Here is a 21,486-nt window from a genome sequence, read left to right on the forward strand (position 1 = left end):
TGTGCAATATGCTATTATGTGATACTCTCATTTCTCAGGAAGAGGTACCTAATAAAGTGGCCAGTGCACGTAAAAGGTAAAAACTTAAGCAGCAGGTTATGTATACTGTATGTAAAAGTCTGAATTTCTTCAGCTTCAGTAAAGTCCAACTCTGGAAGAAGGAGCCACACTTTTTATTTAAGTAGAACAAATAAAGCAAACATACTGTTAAAGTCTTTCAGTGAAATAAAAAAAGGAAGTGGAAGAAAATGAAATGAAGGACAGATGTTTCCAAATTATGTGGTGGCAGAAAATAAAATAAAAGGACATTTGTACATACAAAAACAAAAACTCTCTTGTGTCATTTCTGATCATCTGAAAAGCAGATGATCCTTTATCCTTTATTTTCCAGCATATACCCCTAATTAACCCTTTAAGAACTCAGAGAATGTGGAGTACAATCTAAAATGATTTTCTTTGGAAAACGCTTGTAAAATCATTTTTTAAACATATTTAAAATGTGACCATAGCATGCGGGAACAGCATGCTCCCTCATCTTGAATGTCAAAAAACAGACTGCTGGCGTCCTATCGCTTGCAAAAATAGTGACCTTACAGTGGATGAATTACTGTCCTGTCAATGTTCTAGCTCAACTCTAATAAGCGCAGGATTGTTCACAGAAATAGGGAGAAAAAAAGATAGAAATCCTTTTGCAAGTCTGGGCTGTGACTATTTGCATGGTGATGAAGGCCCCGAGTGTTCTGCAGTGTTCAGATGTGAGTCCCTAACAATAGACCCTGTGTTTGTTCTTCTTCAGGAAGTTTGAGAAGAGCAGAAAAGGGGCAAAGAAGAAGAAGATAAGGGGAGGTCGTCAGTGGAGGGGATTACGCATTGTGAGGACTATGAGCATTTGCTTCTGCTATTGTGGTGACTGAATTGCTTTCCAGTACCAGGGTATTTAGTTAAGCAGATTGTGTTTTCTTACACTCAGCAATGATCTTTCTTGATGGCAGCTGGTGACAAGTGGCTTGGGTGACAGAAGAATTACACAAACAGGTAGGTGTGGTCTTGGTTGCTAAAGTGATTATCTTTTGTAAGAAGATAATTCGATGCAAGTTTATATATTCTCTAGAATAAGAAAAAAGAACACAAAGAATAACTTAGCTTGAAACATAAAAGCAGGGCACAGCTTCACTCCATGAATTCTAAATGAGCCCGTGGGTTCTGTGTATTAGTCACAGCAAGACATCTGTAAAGTTTTTGCTCTTTATAGATGGCTTTTGATGGAAAAATAGCTTCCTATGAAATATACTTTTTTATTCTATTGAGCAATTGACTCCTGTGTATATTCTACATTTTCAAATATTGAGTTAATGAAAAAGTAACAATTAAATAGATTATTATTACCTATAATGATGTGTGTTCAGTGTTTTGGGTCACTTATTTAAGGACAATAAACGCAGATATACAAATACCTGAATATACCAAAAACATTCTCACGATACAATTAAACAACCAAGAGAAAATAAAGTTTATGTTATGTTAGCTGTTTATGTGAATGGACATGTGTGAATAAACAAGGACTAAATGCTGGGCCACTCAGTACGCTAAACTGATGATTAGTTGTAGGCTATGGAGGACCATGATTGCTAAAATTACAAACCAGTACAGAATGAAATAAATGACTCCATATATATGACATTTTATATAAATATATGCCTTCAAATGCCCAGAAATTAAAGTTAGAATAAAAATACACTTTATAAACTTATATAAAATGCTATTTTTTTTATTATTTTTTTTAGCATTTGATCGCTATAAACTTATTTTCCAGTTTTCCATTCCAAAATTTTCCATTTCATCTGTTAATTTAATTATTTTAAACTGAATTTTTCCTGTATTAGTTTAACGTTCTGTATGCACCCCCACCACATTTCTTTATGTTTTTGTGCTGCATGATGCAAAGAGGGCTTGTCATTCAAAGTGTGTTATGAAATCAGACATCTGCCTCTTGTATAACAGAACAACTGATCAAGAAAATTCCATTATGACGACAGAACGCTGTCTTCATAATGGAATTTTGCTGATCAGTTTCAATAGTACACAAATAAAAGCTATTCTTGGGTTATGGTTTTTATTTTTGGTGTGAGAGGCAGCCAGGTCCAGATCCTGGATGCACCCCCAAATACATTCTGCTCCCTGAATCTAACCTATGAAATGCAACAACAGTGCTGCAAATCAAGACATTTTTTATAAAGTGAACATAAATACTCATAAAGAACAAATACAAATTAAGTAGATGAGACTCCTGATAAAAAACAAGAGAAGAAAACTTTCCAACAACCCCACAATTGAGTTATTAGATTCAAGATTCTTCCCTAAACTAATAATAGTAATTATAACTAATAAATAAACTAATCTAATCCAAAATTAATAACTGAAAACAAAACTGTTGGTAACTCCCAGCTCTAATTTCTAAGAGTCAGGAGTTACTAATATTGTTCTAATTTATCTATCAAGAGTAATGTTAATAGTTATAGTAAAAATTGTTGTCTAAAGGAAATCTAATAATTAATGAATAAAATTGCAAAAAGCACCTGAAGAATAACATCTGATGGATGTGAGGGAGGCAGACAGGAAGAACAGACGACCATGTTCCTTTTCTGGCTTTACATGTGGGCAGTTAAGCCTTCTATAGCCGATCAGCAGTAGGGATAAATCATTAGAGAGAGCAGTTTAATATGCATTAGAGAAAATACAGCAGGATGGTCAATGTACCAGTGCACAGGGGCATGTGTAAGAAATCCAAAAACACAATAATAAATTAAAAATGGATAAACTGATTCGTAACATGAAAATAACATGAAAATGGCACAGTAAATTAAATAATATAAAAGTAAATAAACACAAAGCAAGTCGTATCAATTCATGTATCAACTTGTAAATATATTCCTCAATGTTTGCATTTATTTTTAATGTCAAAAGTGATTAATTCAAAAGCATACTGACTTATTTATTCCATATGAGTCTGCCGTTTAAGTTATTTTCACTCAAAATATTTTCTCAAAAAATATCTGATATCTTCAAGCTTGATGTAATACTTTTGTATCAAACTTTTTATTATAATGAAATAGAAATTCACTGATTCCTTTTATTTTATTTTGCAATAACTCTAGTAGTATCACTTAATTACTGTTGATGGAAAAGAAAGGAGAGAAATAACAGGATGTAGTGCTGTTGCTGATTACCGTCAATGGAAATTCGTGACATTTTGCTAAGCAGCAATGATTTCCACTTGTGCACATAATAAAATCAAACAAATTACTTACTAACAAGTACATGATGGCTTGACATTCCCTGGTTGTTCTAGTTCATTCTCTGGACTTGTTTGACACCCCGATTAGAAAACAAGTGCTACATGTCAGTGTTACTGTTTTATGGAGCTGAACAGTAAACAACCAAGTCCCATGGTAGGCTCCCAAATGACCAATTAAGGACATTTTGTCTTAGAAGCTTGATCTTAAAGAAGTGAGGCTTAACAGATGTTTTTTCTTAAAGATTTCAAACAGTTGTATTCAAAGTGTATTTCAGTGCTTCCTTTTCTCAGTTATCATACACGGCACCACGTAAGAAGATGATTGACGGTTTATGCTTGAAAACCACAATAATTAATTATCTCATGAAGCTAGTATTATTTAGCAGTTAGAATGAGCATTGTATATTGATACTGACATGTCATCCACAATGTCAAGTGAAAGCTGCTTTTTCTTTATTGCTGTGTTGCAACATTTGTGTTGGCACATTAGACACAATTTAATAGCATCCCGGAACCATTCCTACAAAAGAGCGTCATTTTATTAGCTAGAACACATCACCATATAGGAAAATGATGTGACGGTCTCAGCGCATCTAGTGCTTAACATTGTGAGACTGCAGCTCATTGTCATTCTGTCATGTGGTAGAGTAGCGTTCTGTACATACAGGCTACAGGAGGTCTTCTAGAAATGGGAAGAAGGCCTATTAGAGGTAATGAATGGCTGTCAACCACAGGGCACTCTGCATGTACAGCATGTCATGCAGAATGAGAATTTCTTCTGAAAGGAACCGTGGAGTCCAGTGATCTTTCTTTCTGTTTTCTTGTTTCACTGCTTTTTTCAGACCATATGCATACCTGTAAAAATTAATAACTATGAAATCATAATCAAATCATAATCTAAAAGTCTTTTATGTAGACTTTGGCAGGTTCACCGTTATTATCAAGTACTATTAAGATAGTTGTCACCCATGGACATATGTTTCACTTGCTCCTTAATGCTTGCTATTTACAGGCCTCGAGCTATTTTTTGGCCATATTATTTTCCCAGAATTTCATCAGTTATTTGTAGAAAGGCCCATCTTGTTAAATTGGCATTAAAAAAACATCTGTTGACCTGTGCACTATTTTGGCCACACTGATATCCTCGGGAAGATTTTGAGGCAGACTCCTTGGCATGTTGGCAGCTGAATAGTTGCTCAGACAAACATCATTGAGGGCTCTTCTCTAGTTTTGGCACAAGGCGTTCAGTTTGGGCGCATGCTTGGCAGCCCTATGAAAGACCATAACGGCTCACGATTCACTGGCCACTAATTGGAATGTCACTCCACGATGCTCGGAGATATGAATACGGCCTGTAAGGACATACATAAGCATAAACACATACTCTTTTTCACGTTCTGTATCGAAATTGAATTTAAGAAATAAAAGGCATCAGTAATTGATTTTACCAGCTCATTACAAATAGGTCTTGACAGCCAATTTACTTTTACAAGATTAAACATGAACACTATGAGCTGTTAAAGCATTAATACTGGAGCTACTCTAACTGCTACAACAACTTCCTGGGGTATAGTGCATATTTAAACGGGAACCAGAGATGCTAACAAACCATGCACTGCTCCTGTGCAGCAGTCTGTATTAAAGCATTCACATAGTGGGACTGTATATGTTATGTGGTTATATTGCAGTGTCAAAAAATCCTATTAAGAGAGTTTAGAATTATGGCTATTGTGAATTCTATCCCTTAATGAGAACTGATCCCACTGAGTGCTGATGTATGGTTTGCTGCTTGACCGGAGAGCAGTATAAAGTTAGGTTAAGGTTTAATGAGAAGATAAATAATTTGTGTTGCTTCACCATGTAGGACAGAAGTCAAAAATGAAAAGTGAAGTGAAAGAATTTCGAGTCTTTAATACATCTAAAATAATAAGGCAGAAAATAAAACTGGGGAAATTGTTGATAGACTATTATCAACTATAGTGGTTTCCCTGTGCAGCATAAAAGATAGATATTTATTGTCTCTAGTGGAAAAGAAAAACAACAGCACATTTAATTCCTATAAAGAGGATTGATGAATTTGTCCAAATTAAAGTCTTCTAACTTGAGCAATGCTGTCAGTGCAAGATAATGTATCTGTGTGGTCCTAACTAATTTGCTGTCTTGCCTGACTTTCATTGTCCTTACACTCTTGACCCTGATCTTGGTCCACATTATAATTGGTGCATCGATTTGACTCATAGTTTGTCAGAGGCATGTGTGTCTCTGTTTTCCATGTCTGGGCAGACATTGATCTAATTAGAAGTCTTCATTAGTCAGCTGCAGAGTGCAGTGTCATGCTTAAGGAATGATGTTCTGCCCCACCCCCGCCCTAGCCCCTTTCAGCACCACCATCACTATAACACAATACAGGCCCTTGTCTGGATTCAAAACAAAGGACTGTTTTCAGATGCTTTTGCAGGACTGCAGGATTATGAAAAAAAAAACAAAACGGTTCTCCTTTGATTTTCTATCTCAGAATTGTTAGATATCTGCTTTGTTGTTGTGCACTCATAGATATCAAACAGAACAGAAGTTGACAATATTTTTTATAAGAATCAACTTCCTAAATGCAGAACTGTATTTTAACAGCACTTTTAAATATTTCAACATTGTTAATAGTTAATCTTCAAGATGAGCTTGTTAACAAGTGTCAACAAGTGATTTGGTTATGTTTGCATTTTTATATGCAACCTCTTCTCATGCCTGGGGCATCAAATATTGCTGCTTGGCAAAACTCTGGCATCTCAAAATCAAACACAAGATGTTCTTTGGTATCTATACATGATGCGGTGGATGTAGGCAATAGCTACAGCTGTGTCTCCCAAATAATTACGTTTGGATGCTTGTAAAGGACCCCTTCCAGATAGCCATCTAAATATCCAGGGTACTGTATGCTTTGTAATTTTACATCAAATTTATGTAGAACCTACAATGTAGCCTGCTGCAGTTGCCATTATTTAAAGTTCTGTGTGAGGTGCCTCCACTGATCTACAATTTCTCTCTCTTCAAGTTGATACATCCTCTTTTTATCAATTTGCGTAATAGTGACAGAAGAGAAAATAGCATAGGAGGAAACAAGGGGGCTGATCACAGTCAATCACAGTTGACATGGAGACTGTGTTGACATGATGAGTTATATTTATAGGAAGTTTCACACTGGGTTAAGGCAAGTTTTGGCATAGATTTTCAGAAGGGTTTCTGGTTACGACATATCGATGGTGTATATATTTATCTCTAAACTTCAATCTTTTCCTAAATGTAACCTAATTAACTCTTGGTTATGCAGCCTAACAAAAACCTGACAAATTAATTTTTAATTGCAGTTTTTCGTGAAAGTAAAAAAATTATTTAAAGAAAAAAGAAACTGGTATGTGAAAGCCCCCAAATAGGACAATAGGACACAGAATTTAGCCACTACTTTTAATATAGCACAAATTCTATATCCAAGTACCTTCAAGTTGTTTTTGTGCATGTTTAGAATCCAATCGTCTAATTTACTAATCATCAGTTATGGCTTAGTTAATGCTATAGATTAGATTATCATTTATTAATCAAATAGAGATCCTCTCAATCATATTTACATACCGCTGACAAAAGACTGGCCTTTTTATTAACTAGAGTATGCAAATATTTTCAGGGTCAAAAGTAAATATATTTTGATTAGTTCTCTTTTAATATTCCAATTTTTAAAATGTACCTTTTAAATCATAAAGATAATATTTTACCACTGACAGTTTTTCAGTCTCTGTGCCCCACTGAGAAGTTCTTAGTGCAGACATTAATTAAATTGTTAACTTTTATTTTAGAGACATGGTCATGCATACAAACCACATCATAACAAGATGGGATGCAGCACTGCCAGGATCATGAATTATGGTGCTGGTGAATGAAGAATTTGTAACATGGACCAGTGAAACTACTATCCTCTGTCCACTATCCACGTGAAGTGCAGAGGAAATGTACGGATGGACTGTAAAAATGAGCATGCCGAGTGTTTTGGCTGTGGCGATGGTGTTTTTTATGATTCCTGGTGGGGTGCTGAGTGATATGAGAGGTACTCAGGGTCTGGAAGCCCAACAATTGGCTCAGGGGTCCACTCATTTGCACCGTCGCCTGAAGAGAGGCTGGATCTGGAAACAGCTGTTTGTCCCCGAGGAAGATCCTACTCCTCGTGTTATTGGCCAGGTACTGCTTCACATTGAATGTCTGCCATGTCCTTGATATGGTACTTCCCTTTGAAAATGCATGCTTTCTAGTTACCTCGAGAAAATATGCAAAATTTAAAAAAAAAAAACAAAACATTAATATACCTTCCTTTTCTTTTTGTAGCTCAAATCTGATTCTGATCAAGGTGAGTCTTCCATCAAGTACATATTATCAGGGGAAGGTGCTGGAGATGTGTTTGAAATAAACGAGTATACTGGGGAAATCCGGACACTGAAGAAGCTTGACCGTGAGGAAAAGGCGTTCTATGTGCTCCAAGCCCAGGCCATCAATAGATGGTCCAACGAACCAGAGGAGCCCCAGTCAGAGTTCATCATCACAGTGCAGGACATTAATGACAATGTCCCCCAGTTCCAGAATGAGCCATATGTGTCCAGCATTCCTGAGATGTGTCCAATTGGTATGTGTGAAAAAAAGTGAAAAAGTCCCTTTATGAAATGTTGAAAACACAGACACTAACTACATTTTAAAAGGTCATTTCTAACAGCCTTGGTTATGCTTTGTTAATGGTGTGCTTGTTAGAACACTTTTCACATTCTGATCTAGTGTTAGCAAGCTAATCTTGTGGCATTAGCATGCTCGTACTGGCATGTTGGCATTACAATTTAAACACGTCTTTGTCCAGGTCTAGCCTTTTTTTAAATTCAATAGTTTAGGACCAAAATTACCATCAGCAGTAGAGAGTCTCTAAATCTAAATCTCAGCTTTTACTACTTAATGTGTAAATAAGTATTAGTAATATTAGCGGTAATAGCAATATTCAACATACATGTACTTTTTATTGACTCTTATAAGAGAATTTCTAAGCTTCCACTTTGCTAGATGGCACTTCCTAGAAACAGTCAAGAATGAATGGGCTGTAGTTCAAAACCTTTCCGTAAGTATTAAGGACTCTTAATACTTACAGAGCCACGTTATTGCAATCGCTGCCTGTTGAACTTAGGAGAGAAATACTTAGGAGGCTGTTCTGTCACAATGAGTTGTAAATCTTTAACCCACTAATCAGCCTTCCTTTTAAGAATATCAACAAGAGCAAGAAGTCATTAGCATTTTTCACTTGAGTTTAGATTAATAATCAGTATTATAGTAGAAATTTTCTAAATTTCTTTCTTAAAATGGGGAAATAATTATTTCATACTTATACTATACAAGTCTTGCTCTTACTGACAGCTCAAAGCATTTTTACCTTTTATGTCAATCACTCTTCTTCACTGCTCCCTCCAAATTATTTTGTACAATTTCTGGTATTAATAGGACATGATGCCTAGATCTGTAAGGATCCGTCTTTTGTATTTAAAATATAAGTCACAAAAAGGAGTAATTTATTTGCAAATAAACTTTTTTCTGTCGTATTGATAAAAACTGACATGCTACTGAAATAAATTTTCTTAAATGAAATATTGACTGAAGACAATGAACAAAAGGTTATATGAATGTCTGTCATCTGTCCCTATTCAGGAAGTTAAAAATATTGGATTCTGTATGATAGCTCCAATGCCTTTATGGATAAATTTCTTAAATAATGTTATTATAACCACTGCCCTTTCATACCACAGACATTACCATTTCAATTTATATGTAATCTGCTTTAGCAGCATAATATCTAGCTCGTAATAAATCATAATGCATTTGACTCAGAAAGAGAAAGTGAGAGGTTGGAGTGAGGGCATTGTAAAATAAGAAATGCTGCGGTAAATCCCTGACTGTGTGAAAGACAGAGTGCTCTGTGGGAAGAAAGAACTAGATAGGGAAGAGGGCTGAGGGAGCAAAATATACTGTAAAAAGCAAAGCAAGGACAAGGATATGGTCAATGGAGAAAATGCGAGTAAGTGTGAAAGATGGACAGATAAAGGTGAATGAGAACGAAGGAGAGAAAACAAGCGGCACGTGGAGAGTGAGATGTCACAATAGGGCTGGAGAGGCTGTCACGCACACCTGCACTGCCTTACCGAGTGGTGAAAGGCCAAGGCTGCTTTGCCGCCCCCACCTTATCAACCCTTTTGCCTTAGTCAACATCCCTCCTCTAACCCTACCTCAACTATCCACCCTCTTCCATTTCCACTACTCCCCCCTGGAGCCAGTCAGACAGACCCTGCGGGACTATACTATAATCATTTTATTTCCCCATCGACTGGAACTGCTGCCTGAGCTAACTCTGACTGTGTGATCTGATCCCCCCCCCCCCACAGGGACCACAGTGGCACAGGTGACAGCCACAGATGCTGATGATCCCATGTTTGGAAACAACGCCAAGCTCATCTACTCCATCCTGCAGGGGGAACCTTACTTCTCTGTGGAGCCAAAGACCGGTACATGATGCTGACAGATATAAAGTGTTTTAGTTTAAACTAGCCATTGTGTTTAATCAGGAAAATGTCCGATCTTCACTTTTGGCAAGTTTAACATTTCTTTTTAATTATAAGATTACATAAACTTACTTGGTAAATGTATCTCTAAGGCTTCAGTCACAGTCGAGTAAAATTGGACAGCAAACTGTGCAACCAGGAAACTGATGATTGGCAGTAATTGTGCTGCATTTGTTTTGCCGTCTGGGACCAATTGCTAGTAGTTGCAGTAACCACTTTCGTTCACAAGGCAATGGTTGCAACAGGCGCCTGGTGGGAGGCGAGCTCTCTTAGTCCAACTCAGATCAAGAACAACTCTAAATACTCTCAAAGAGATTGTCAATGGTTTGCAATAAATCACCATCCAATTTATAAACACTGATAGACTGCCAGCAGGTTGCAATCAGTCTCCCCCGATGAGCAGAACTCATCTGCTCCATCAAATAATAAAACACACAAGCGTGAGTTACTTTAGTTTGTAGTAGCCTATTTACTGTAAACTAAGCTAAATTTAACTCTGACAAGCGTGTTTTATATATGTGATAGTTGTCAAAATAGTTATTGGACTCAGCGACTAATTAGCAAGGAGAGATGGGTCAAAGTGGTCCTCTTGCTTTTTACTTAGTTCTTTGTCTTAGAAAATGCAGCTATTACCTTCTCCCTTAGCTTTGAACCACAAATTTGTGCTGTTCTTGGGAGAATGTGGGTAATTATTAAAATCAACTAGATACCGATATTACGTATCGGTATCGGTCCGATACTGACCTAAATTACTGGATCGGATATCGGAGAAAAATAAAAAATGTAATATTTAATCCGATCCATTAAATATCACGAAAGCACCTCACAAAACTTGCAACGCGCCGTAACTCACCTCAGAACGTTAGCGGAGCAGTATGCATCACGTGATAGAGCAGCTGTGGCATGCGGGACCTGTCGGTGGTCTGGATAGCATTTGGAGCTTCGCTAGCAACCCAGCATTTCATCTCCGACAAAGTTATCCCCGAGAGAAGTAAAGCAAGTGTGTAAGTCCATCTCTGAATGTTTGTAAAGCATTCCTGCGTTAAGCTTAACAAGCGATATATGGAGCGACTGCTTCTTCTGGCTGCTACTTCAATCATGAAACTGCTTAACGATCAGCTGATCAGCTTTTCTGTCGCGAGTCCATCTCTCTGGTTTGTTTTTGGCCCACTTTGCACCAGAAAGAGGAAACCAGCGGCTGAACAACAGCAGCACGTTTAAGCTTGATCAGCTGTTGTTAGAATGTATTTAATATTACTTTCTACACCAGGATCTTTTTCTACGTAGCTGACGCTGGTAACTGTGCAGGGGCGGATCTAGCAAAGTTTAGCCAGGGGGGCCGATAGGGCATTAACAGGGAAAAGGGGGCACAAAGACATACTTTTCTTTCTTATTCTCATTTAAAATGTCTAGCTTTTAATAAATAATTATCTGAATCTTACACCCAAAGTTTTAATTTGATGTAAAATGAATAGAAGTCAATTACTGTATATAGTAACTGTTAAGTCTAATATACCCTAGTAAGCTATAGTACTTTTTCCTTTGGGAAGGTACCATCTGTGCAGTCTGCAATTTTGTTGAAGAAAGATGTTGAATCTATTTAATATTTCTTGAAAAATAATTGATTTCTGTGCATTTTTTTTCACACTGCATCAAATTAAGGTTGATTACGTCGATTAAGCATCATGAGGTGGAGCGTGAGGGGTGGTTCCCTATTTTTTATTTATTTATTTTTGTTGTTGCTGGGAGTTGGAACCCTATTAGTTAGGTTGCTTAATATTTACGCTAAGTACTCTTTAAAATACCAGAATAGGGAGGATGGTGTAGGTTTAAGTTTATTAGATTGATCAGTATTGCTGAACTATGAAAATTTTTTTTTTGCATACAGGTATAACAGAATAGCTTTAGTGTAGTTGTTGTTTTAAACTTGAGTATGAACTTATACAAAATGCAGCAAGATATTTAAAAAACAGTTTTGTTGATTAAAACACACTATATCGGATTCATATCGGTATCGGCAGATATCCAAATTTATTATATCGATATCGGACATAAAAAAGTGGTATCGTGCCATCTCTAGTATAAATTAAAAAACTGACCCTTTTAGATTTGAGAGAATGTGCCTGATGTGTAGATGTGTGGATTCTATGCAGTCTCCTTGTGGCACGTCCTCCCCTGACTTTGGTACAGCACTTCCCGTCTGATATAGATAGCAACAGATTTGAGATTTATCACAGTTAATCGGGGTATTTTCTCAAACAGACTGCATGTAAGTGCCAACTTGATGCAAGTTGGCACTTACATGATTCAGACTTGATTCACAGACTTGATTCAGTCAAAAACTGATAGCAGACGGATTCTGTCTCAGTGCCATTTCGGCATGTTTTATCACCATCTTGACTTGCTAACACCAGTTTGAAGATGGCAGCTAACTCTAAGTGGTCTTAGAGCTGGTCTCTGTCTTCGAAGCAACCATTTAAAAGGCAAGAAGATCATACGTCACATTCACAGTCGCACTAATTTTCATCATATACAACCACTTTTTCCCTAGAATGACTGGAGCCTAAAAGAGCTATTGACAGATTTAGCTACTTTTGAGGCCAGCTAGACAAGTTCATCCTGTGACAGACAATGGATTTTACTAATGCCCACATGCATCCTCGCTATTTTCTTGTGTAAATCCGAGGTCAGTTACAGCACTTCCCACACATGTTATTGACCTTAACTGTAATAAGTTGGGGGAGGGCATCACCGGCATGGAATAAAATATTTTAATGCAAATTACTGCACTATGCAAAAGTCCAAATATGACTTTTTAGAAAGCAAATTGTTAGTTCAATTGAATATTGTTCTCATGTTGTTGCTAAGGATTGTCTCATTGCACTGAAGTCACACTGGGTTAAATATTTACACTTGGGTTTTAAGGGGTATTTTATTTTATTTTTTTTTCTTTACGGGTTGTACGGAAGCCCCAAACGCAATTTCATTGTTCTTTGACAATGACAATAAATAAATACTTGACTTGACTTGATATATATATATATATATATATATATATGTATATATATATATTTTTTTGTTTAACTCCATCCAACTTCACAGAGCATGTTTGATCTTTTCATAGTAAAAATGGAGAATATGAAAATGTTTACGTCATTTCAACACAAGATTCAGTGAACATGATATTGAGATAAATTCAAATCCACAAATGGCCTATAAATTTGTCGGGTCAATCTAATTTGTTTGATTTAAATTGTTTACTGTTTACTGTTGCCCTCATCTTCCAGTTTGCCCAGACAGAGGAAGCATTAAGTCATCTGAAAGCCCTCTTAATATTCCTTTTTGTGCTGATTAAATTTGAAGACTGGACATTTATTGTGATGCAGTTTTACTGCACATTTTGCACAGCGCGCTCAAGTGCAACTTCAGGCAAAGTTTGTTTACTTACAGTTGATTGTAAAAAAACCAAAACAAAGCAAAAAAAATCACCCACAGATATATTTAATGCTGTCTTAATGAACCAAAGACTCCTCTTGGCCCCCTCCTCCTCTCTCCCTGTCTTATCTACCTGCAGGGATTATTGTAACATCTTGGCAAAATATGGACCGTGAAGCCAGAGAGCAGTACCAGGTGGTGGTGCAGGTGAAGGATATGCTGGGTCTCAGCGGCGGTTATTCCTCTTCCACTACGGTTACGGTCAGCTTGACTGATGTCAATGACAATGGACCCACATTCCAGCAGCGTGAGTCACAGATATGACTCACAGTGATGCAAACATTGGGCCATACACAGTGAGGGACTCAATGAAAGAGTACAAAGCACTGCAGTCTGTGAGGACATGTTTAATATTATACCTATGAGCTATTTATTTGATAACACTTCTCCGGCTCAGGTGGGTGGTTTGTGCTGCATTCAGCTGTCTGTTATTCAGCCAGCAGCCAAAATTAAAAGATGGCAGGCTTGAGAGACGAATGAGAGAGAGTGAAGGAGACAGCAAAGGCGATTGGGATGTTTTGCTCATTTTGCGCTTGCGTACATGTTCCATACACTGGATGAATTTAATCATTCACACACGAGAGGACATTTGTCATGACCTTTGGAAGCAAACCTAGCCTTCCCAGTGATAAACCCCACTAAATGAATGCCGTGGGAAGAAATCAATTCTGTAGGACTGAGACAGCAAGAATGATACCTTTAACTATTAATGTCACATTCACATTCATTGAATGTGTCTCATGGATTTTATGTTCAGTCAAAAGGCCTTTTAAATATTGTATGGCCACACTTTGCTTTGAACCATGTCCTGTGTTTTGTCACGTAATTGCAAATTATTATCGGCACAGTTTTTTTTTCTTCACAAGCAGCTGGTTTCCTGTCGAGTGTCGAGTTCCACCCAGTTGTGGCAGCCATCCAAATGGAGTTGCTCAAAGACACAATCACATTTTCTCATCTTCTTATTACAGTTAGGCTGGGATTATGTGTTGCCACAACTTATCTTTGACTCACACAAATTGACCCTCCACCACAATGTTCTTCCTTCTTATCACTTTATAGACAAGCAGCCTCTCTTGACTAGCTATTAACAAGTTACTGTCAAGTTCTGTATACTGTGTTCGGGTGGAGAAACTTTTTCATTTGTTGTTTTTTGCTCCAAATTTAGCAACTTTTCAAAGTGTCATTGCAGACAGCACAAGTACCAGTTTGGTATCAACTAAATTTTGTATTCCTTTTAATATCCTGTTCCAAGGTTCATCTTCTGAGCCCAATGGCATCAAAATGATTCATAGAAAATATTCTTGTTTCTTCAGACCTTTACACCTTTGCTGTCCCCGAAAACGCAGCCATCGGCACCACAGTAGGCAGAATCATGGCAGAGGATGGAGACACTGGCATCAATGCCAAAATGACCTACAGTCTGGAGGGTGAACTGGAAGAAAGCACTTTTATCATTAAAACAGACCCAGTAACACAAGAGGGAGTGATTCTACTGGCCAAGGTGAATCCCTTTACAATATCTACCTCGAATATTTAGATTCTCTGTGAATATCTGTGCGTGTGTGTGTGTGTGTGTGTGTGTGTGTGTGTGTGTGTGTGTGTGTGTGTGTGCATTCTATAAATCTATAGCTGCGTATGAAAATGTAAAATCGGCAGAGCAGGTTGGTACTTGAAACATTCTGGTTTCTGTTTGAAGTCTGCAAATAATCTAAATTTACCAGTCACTTTTAAGCAAGCTTTGGTTACATACAGTTAAACAGTTCAAGTGGAGAGTAAAGGGTAGATTGCATTTGTTGAACAACAATCTCAAAACTACCAGCTATACTCAATGATCTTTGCATGGCACAGGAAACCCTGAGCTTCTATTCAGATATGCTTTCTACAAAAAAAGAAGAAATGGCTGTTGTTTTGGAGAGGCTAAACCAAACAACTAACCCAAGATTTGTGTGTGTGTCTGTGTGTTTGTCTAGCCACAAGTCCTTCTCTGGGTTGGGCATTTGGGTACAGCAGTACTTGAAAGTACTTTGTGTTAAAACACAATAACATAAAACATTGAAATATTGAGAATAAAGTTTTAAATTTAAGCTAATGGCACTAATGTCATTAGTGTACAGCTGCTGGACCTTCTACAAAAGGCCTTGTGTAGATGACTTAGTAGATGAGTAAACAAGCCTGGAAGACTTGGCTTCATTTGTGCATTGTGAAATAGGTAAAAATGGTGAGATGGAAGGATTTTGATGGTTACACCTTTGTGCAGTACAGAAGGGATGATGCTGTACACTCAAAAAAATGAATGAGGTGGATTGTTCAGTGTATATTAATTATTTATTTTCATTTTACTTAAAATATATGTTTTTGTTAAGTTAACATATGTTTTTCTAATCAAGTCTACGTAATTGTGTCTATTATTCAACGTACATAATACTAATGTGTTACTTGATCGCATAACATTTAAGTTAAGTCAATTAGGATCGATATACCTTGTATATCCACAAGGTGGCAGTAATGCAAAAACAGTTGTAATGAAACCGCGCAGAACAAGAAGGTTTCACGGCTTGTGCCTGCTCATGCGCAAGACTTCAAATTTAACTGAAAAAGGCTGTTTTGGCGCCAAGCTGCTGTTTCTTTGAGAGGTAAGACCACTTTTTTCTTTGACTATGTTGTGTAGTATCTATATGTCCAGCATGGTTATATTTTGCGTTTGTCTTACAAGACATGTTATATCGTTTGCGTGTGCTTGTTTTACATTAGTTTTACTGGGTCCTGGACATGCTTATTTTGTGGACTGTGTAAGAAACATTTTTATTGTTTTTTGTTTTATTAAGGGATTAGCTACAGGGGTTCATGGGGTTATTCTTTCAAGGGGTTATTTTTCCATTTGCTTTCTTGGGATTCCTTTTCTGTAATCCGAGAGTCGGAAATATCGAATAGGATAGCAAGGATAGCATAAAGTGACATTTAAAATCCAAAAAGTCAAGGGCGAAAGCCACTGTGACACCATTGTTCTGCTCTATCAGTAATCTGTATTATGTAAAAATGGTCTGTAAATACAGCATGTTTCCTAGCGGAGTTATACATATCAATGTAGTTATAAATTACAGTTTGTGAAAGTACACACTTAATTTTTTTAATAAAATTATTCAAGACATATGAGTGGACAGACAATGGAGGTCGACAGACCTGGTGATAATTGCTTCTATAGAAAGTTAGCACATGGCAGTGTCAATCTCTTGCTTTTCTTCTGAGTAGTATTTTATTTAGTTGTAATTCAAACAATAATTTGCTTCTTGAAATTAAGGAATTAATTATTTTTTTTCTTTATAAATCTCAGATCCTGCCTTTACCTGCTCCCTCCTATACTGATGTGGTGTATGTGGTATTGCTGAGCTTGTATGTGGTATGTGAACTGTTATACTTTTAAAAACAAAACTGTTTTATAAGTTAAGTTTTCTTTTGTGACCCATCCCATGCCCCTGTTATTTCTTCTCCACATCTGAACCATGGTAAAGGTTGCAGTTCAAGGGCCTGAGGCATGAAATTCTTTTCAGATCAGCTGTGATCAATATTTTTTGGAACTTGATAAATAACAATAAAAGCTGTAATGGCTCCATTAGCATTTTGTGTAAATGTTTGTGTTAAAATTATAGCTTTAATGAGGTCTTACTACATTAGTTTTAGTTTGTATATGTGTACATATAGTATGTATATTTACAGTACAGTATGTTGTGTTTGTTGACATATTTTCAGGTGGAAGCAGAATATGTGAGGATTACTACTGCTGCACATGTTCCAAGGCTTTTTACACAACTTGACCAATACACTGACCAGCTCATAAAAGTCTTCAAGAAAAAAGGAGGCGTTGCAGGGAAGAAAATTAGACAAACTTTGGCCCCAGCCACACAGGTGCGTTATTCTGTTGGTAGCAAAATATTATGGCTAATAAGATCATTTTCAAATTTAAACAGCTAGTGTATGGTAGCTGCACAGTGCACTTACATTTATATTAAGCAAGACAAAGTTTGGTACTCAAAACGTTGGAAAATTTAAATTACCTAAACATATGTAAAATCTGATCCCTTGATTTAGGTTAAACCAGAAGTGAATGTTTTTATGTTATGTTTTGAATGCAAAAAAGATGATGTATTAGTTTGTCTTTACCTCCATTATGGACATATATAATGTGGTGGAAACCCTGCCCAACAGGTTAACTATTCATGTCCATGTGATGATTAGTTGGTCTTGTGTACATGTCTATCTGTGCAGTGGATATGTCATTCATTTTGCGTATAATGTGAGTTTCTGTCATCCTAAAGTATATCTGTTTTCTCTTCCTGTATCTCTGCCACTCTCTACAGAAGGAAACCATTGAAAAGGGGAGGGAGTGTGTCCTCAGGGCACTACCTTTTTACCTGAATGAAGACCCAAGCATCCTCTTCAAAGAATAATTGGTTGGTAATTTTAGTTTAGTTTTTTATCTGTATTAAACCAAATTTTGAATAACTAATGTTGTTGCATGTTGTAATGTTGTTGTTGTTGTAATTTGCATGGAACCTGTTTAAATGTTTTGGGAAATCTTCTTGTATACCCAAACTATTTATATTTATCGTTGAATCTGTAGTCTAAAATAGTGGCGCACTGGGGTGCATGTTCCTAATACTGTGTTTACGTCATTAAAGGGTAGCTTTGGCCCTTTTTCTTTCTTTTTTTAAAACTGGATGCCATTTTTCTATGTTTTTGTGTCTAAGCTACAGCTGTTCAGAGGGAGCTGGAACAAATTACCCTTGCTATCTTTACCATCGAAAGAGCTGATGCCAGCACTCCTCCAGCCGATGTGGGTGTAAGCGCCAGACGTCTGCTTTATATTTTTATTTACGATTGAGTTCATGTTTGTTTTATAATTCATAGATTCATTACATAAGTCATCTTTTCAGGATTAATAAATGTGAAAATATATGTGTTTACATAAAGTAATTTTAAGTCACTGTTTTGGGATTGGAACCTAAAAGGGGGTACCTCTCACTTTAATTATGTAAGTGCAATAGTAGCATGAAACCCTGTGTGAGAGGGAAGGGGAGGAGCATGGACAGAGAGGTTAGGAGTCTCACGGTTTTCTGACCGTGTGCACAGCTAGTTCTGGATAACTGCTATTTTTTGGAACTTTCATGCTTTTTAGGAAGGAGTTCATTGTTACATCTTCCGTTTGTAATAAATAAACAGTCTTCAAATCATAATGCAACTGGAAGCATTTCTTTTGGAAACCAGGAACACGCGTCAGCCATAGACTCTTCTTTTTTGAACTTGGTTTATTGGAAATTACCCTACAGTGGGTATAACCATCTAGTGTGTCCTGCATGACCTGGAAGACCTGGCCTCTGCATGTGCACTCTTAATGGGTGGGATATATGCACTGAATCTCAGTTAACCTCAAGACTGAAAGCTAAGAGACAATCAAAAGTATTGAGATTTAAAGGATTTAATTGAGAGATGATACTGCACCAGAAATGTTGAAGGGTGGTGTGTATATTAGCGTTCAAGGCATATTGTTATGAGGTGGAAATATGTTCATATTCAGTTTGTGTTACATTGTGTGCATTGTAAAGGTAATTGCAATACATACTAAAATTAAGGGTAAGTTAGGAGGTTGATCTGATATCCTCGTGTTGGTGTTGTTCCCAGATCATCATACTAAATGTTGTTCCAGGATCAACATTGCAAGTGACCAATCAGAATGTTGTGACGTCATACTTTTGCGACTTCGGGAAAAACCGGCGTAAAACAAAAAACTGTACTTAAGCTGCGTGAAACCGCCTCTGTCCGCCGATCAACGGACCCTAACCCTAACCGTAACCCTTTAATAAACAGTAAGCAGAATTGATATTGTCCTTGCAACATTGGAATTTCATAAATGCACGAATGGCTTGGAATAGAATAACGTCACAACAATGTGATTGGTCACTTGCAATGTTGAACCTGGAACAACATTTTCATGATGGTCTGGGAACAACACCAACACGAGGATATCAGATCATCCAAGTTGGGAATGCAGGATGAATGTATATTTTGTGGACTTTTAAAGACGAACAATTGTTTCCATGTTAAAATGTTTCCATCTGAAGTTTTTTGCCCAAACACTGGTAAAATAAATGTTGACAGTGGCGAGTGTTAAATGGTTACTGCTGTGCTGTTGCAAAAAAACTGAACGCTGACAAGCTGTTTTATTGTTAGACCATAATGTTGGCATGTTTTGTTAAAGTTTTATTTGGGATGGTGATGTAATTTTCTTTGATTGCTAATATCAGTGGACTATTTATTATTATTATTATTATTATTATTATTATTATTATTGTTGTTGTTGTTGTTGTTGTTACTTTTTTTTTTTTTTAATTGTGGCTGTTGAGGTGGACACTTCACTTTGCATTGTTAAAGGAAAGCACTTCATTGGCATTGTGTTACTGGACTGACCCTAAGCAATCATTGCAAATAGCAACTTTGCTATCCATTTTAGACACTAAAAGAAAAAAACACTCACAGACCTTACTAGCATCACATGTGCATAACTCAAGTGTCATCTTATCAATGTGTTATGTGATCTTCAATGCGTTTTTTTTTTTTCTTCTATTTCTGGTAGATACAGACATTTAATTTAAAGTCTTGATGTTGCATCTGTCTACATACTGTTAATTACTAACCCTAATGAGCTGTTGTGTTTTATTTTGGACTGGGTTTACACAAATGCTCACTGAATGTGTTGGCAATAAAATAAATTTTAAAAAATAAGTTGGATGTACTTAATTCATTTGTGTGGAACCTGTTGACAAAATAGATTTATGTAAAACTAATTAATAAAGCACAAGGTGGCTGAAAATATAATATTTGAATTAATCTAACTTAAATTTAACATTTTACTGCCACAAATAAGAAATGTGTTGAAGTAACTAATCTAAACTATCTAACCTGAAAATATATCATCTATGTTCATACAACATAACTTGATTTAGTTAGTCTTAAATATGTCTTGTTAATCTTAAGTAGTTTTTTTAAATTAGATGAACTAAAGATTTTTGCTTTAAACTAACATAATTCAATTTCGTGGAACCTGTTGACAAAATAATTTTAATTAAAGTCAACGTTTCATTTTTTTGAGTGTATCAGACAATCGGGCTGCAGCTGATGACATTTCTCAAGTCCAGAAGAACCCAAGTACACACAAGAATGCATATTGAGATGGATGAAGGGAGTTGACCTTATTCTCGACATTTCCGCTTTATTCTCAAAAGAGTGTTTCAACTTTATCCTCAAAATTTCAACTTCATTCTCAATATGAATAATAAAAAACGTCTTTTGACTATTTTTGTTTCTTAAGGTGGCTCTAATAACAATCAAAATTGATTGGTGTTACATATTAATATTAAGAACCAGAAATTGCATTAAAGTATTCATATCTCACGAAAACAAAAAGGATCACTATAGTCAGTTGCAGGAAAATGTGAAGGGACAGCAAACAACACACACGTACATATATATGAATGGCATGTGTCAGTATAACCAAGCATTTGCACTAAACATACACGAGCCTAACTTTTCTTTTAATCTGTTTTCAGTCAGTGCTCATAGTTAAGCTAAATGTCATGTTTCACTCCTTTGCAAACTGTCAGACTCCTGTGTCTATTGACAGACTGTGATTGACAGCCAAAGCATGCTGTGCAAATGATCAGCAACTGCTTCAACAGAACCAAGCCAAAGGGTGGTCCAAACCTGTGTGATATTGTCTGTGTGTGTGTTTATTTATTTATTTATTTTTCAGTGAAATAATCACATCTTGTTGCAAAACCACAACCACAAGGCCAATTAATCTATTGGTTAATTCAGAGAACATTGAAAAGTTATTGACCGAATTAGTTCAAATTAATAACAAAAATCAGTTCCTGAATACCGTTAATACACTTATATAGAATGAAGACTGCTGTCTGGGTGTTGGTGAACTTATGATTTCACCTTATTCACTTTACTTTTTCACACTTATATGCAATACCTCTCTCAATTATAGAACAGGAGATTTCAATTTAG

General features: G+C 36.5%; 1 protein-coding gene and 2 long non-coding RNA genes across 3 annotated transcripts in view; 2 read left to right on the forward strand and 1 right to left on the reverse strand.

Annotated features, from left to right (window-relative positions):
- Positions 1-845: 845 nt before the first annotated feature.
- Positions 846-21,486, forward strand: part of cdh19 (cadherin 19, type 2) — a 35,730-nt gene continuing 15,089 nt past the window's right edge. The window contains exons 1-6 of the mRNA XM_085419040.1: positions 846-1,035; positions 7,141-7,519; positions 7,664-7,958; positions 9,748-9,867; positions 13,499-13,666; positions 14,733-14,920. Coding sequence (XP_085275166.1) covers positions 7,292-7,519; positions 7,664-7,958; positions 9,748-9,867; positions 13,499-13,666; positions 14,733-14,920 — 999 coding nt within the window. The 5' untranslated portion in view covers positions 846-1,035; positions 7,141-7,291. The remainder of the gene's footprint in view (positions 1,036-7,140; positions 7,520-7,663; positions 7,959-9,747; positions 9,868-13,498; positions 13,667-14,732; positions 14,921-21,486) is intronic.
- Positions 16,194-18,777, forward strand: LOC146662416 (uncharacterized). The gene is made up of 5 exons (XR_014913353.1): positions 16,194-16,208; positions 16,751-16,816; positions 17,167-17,322; positions 17,775-17,867; positions 18,165-18,777. It is a non-coding gene; the product is annotated as an uncharacterized LOC146662416 (long non-coding RNA).
- On the reverse strand, positions 17,171-20,651 carry LOC146662417 (uncharacterized). Its single transcript, XR_014913354.1, has 2 exons — positions 18,776-20,651; positions 17,171-18,274 (listed from the first exon to the last, which is right to left on the reverse strand). It is a non-coding gene; the product is annotated as an uncharacterized LOC146662417 (long non-coding RNA).

The sequence above is a fragment of the Rhamphochromis longiceps genome, linkage group LG9, assembly GCF_057381845.1.
Source record: "Rhamphochromis longiceps isolate RC_006_pf linkage group LG9, R_longiceps_female_GT1.1, whole genome shotgun sequence".
NCBI lineage: Eukaryota > Metazoa > Chordata > Actinopteri > Cichliformes > Cichlidae > Rhamphochromis > Rhamphochromis longiceps.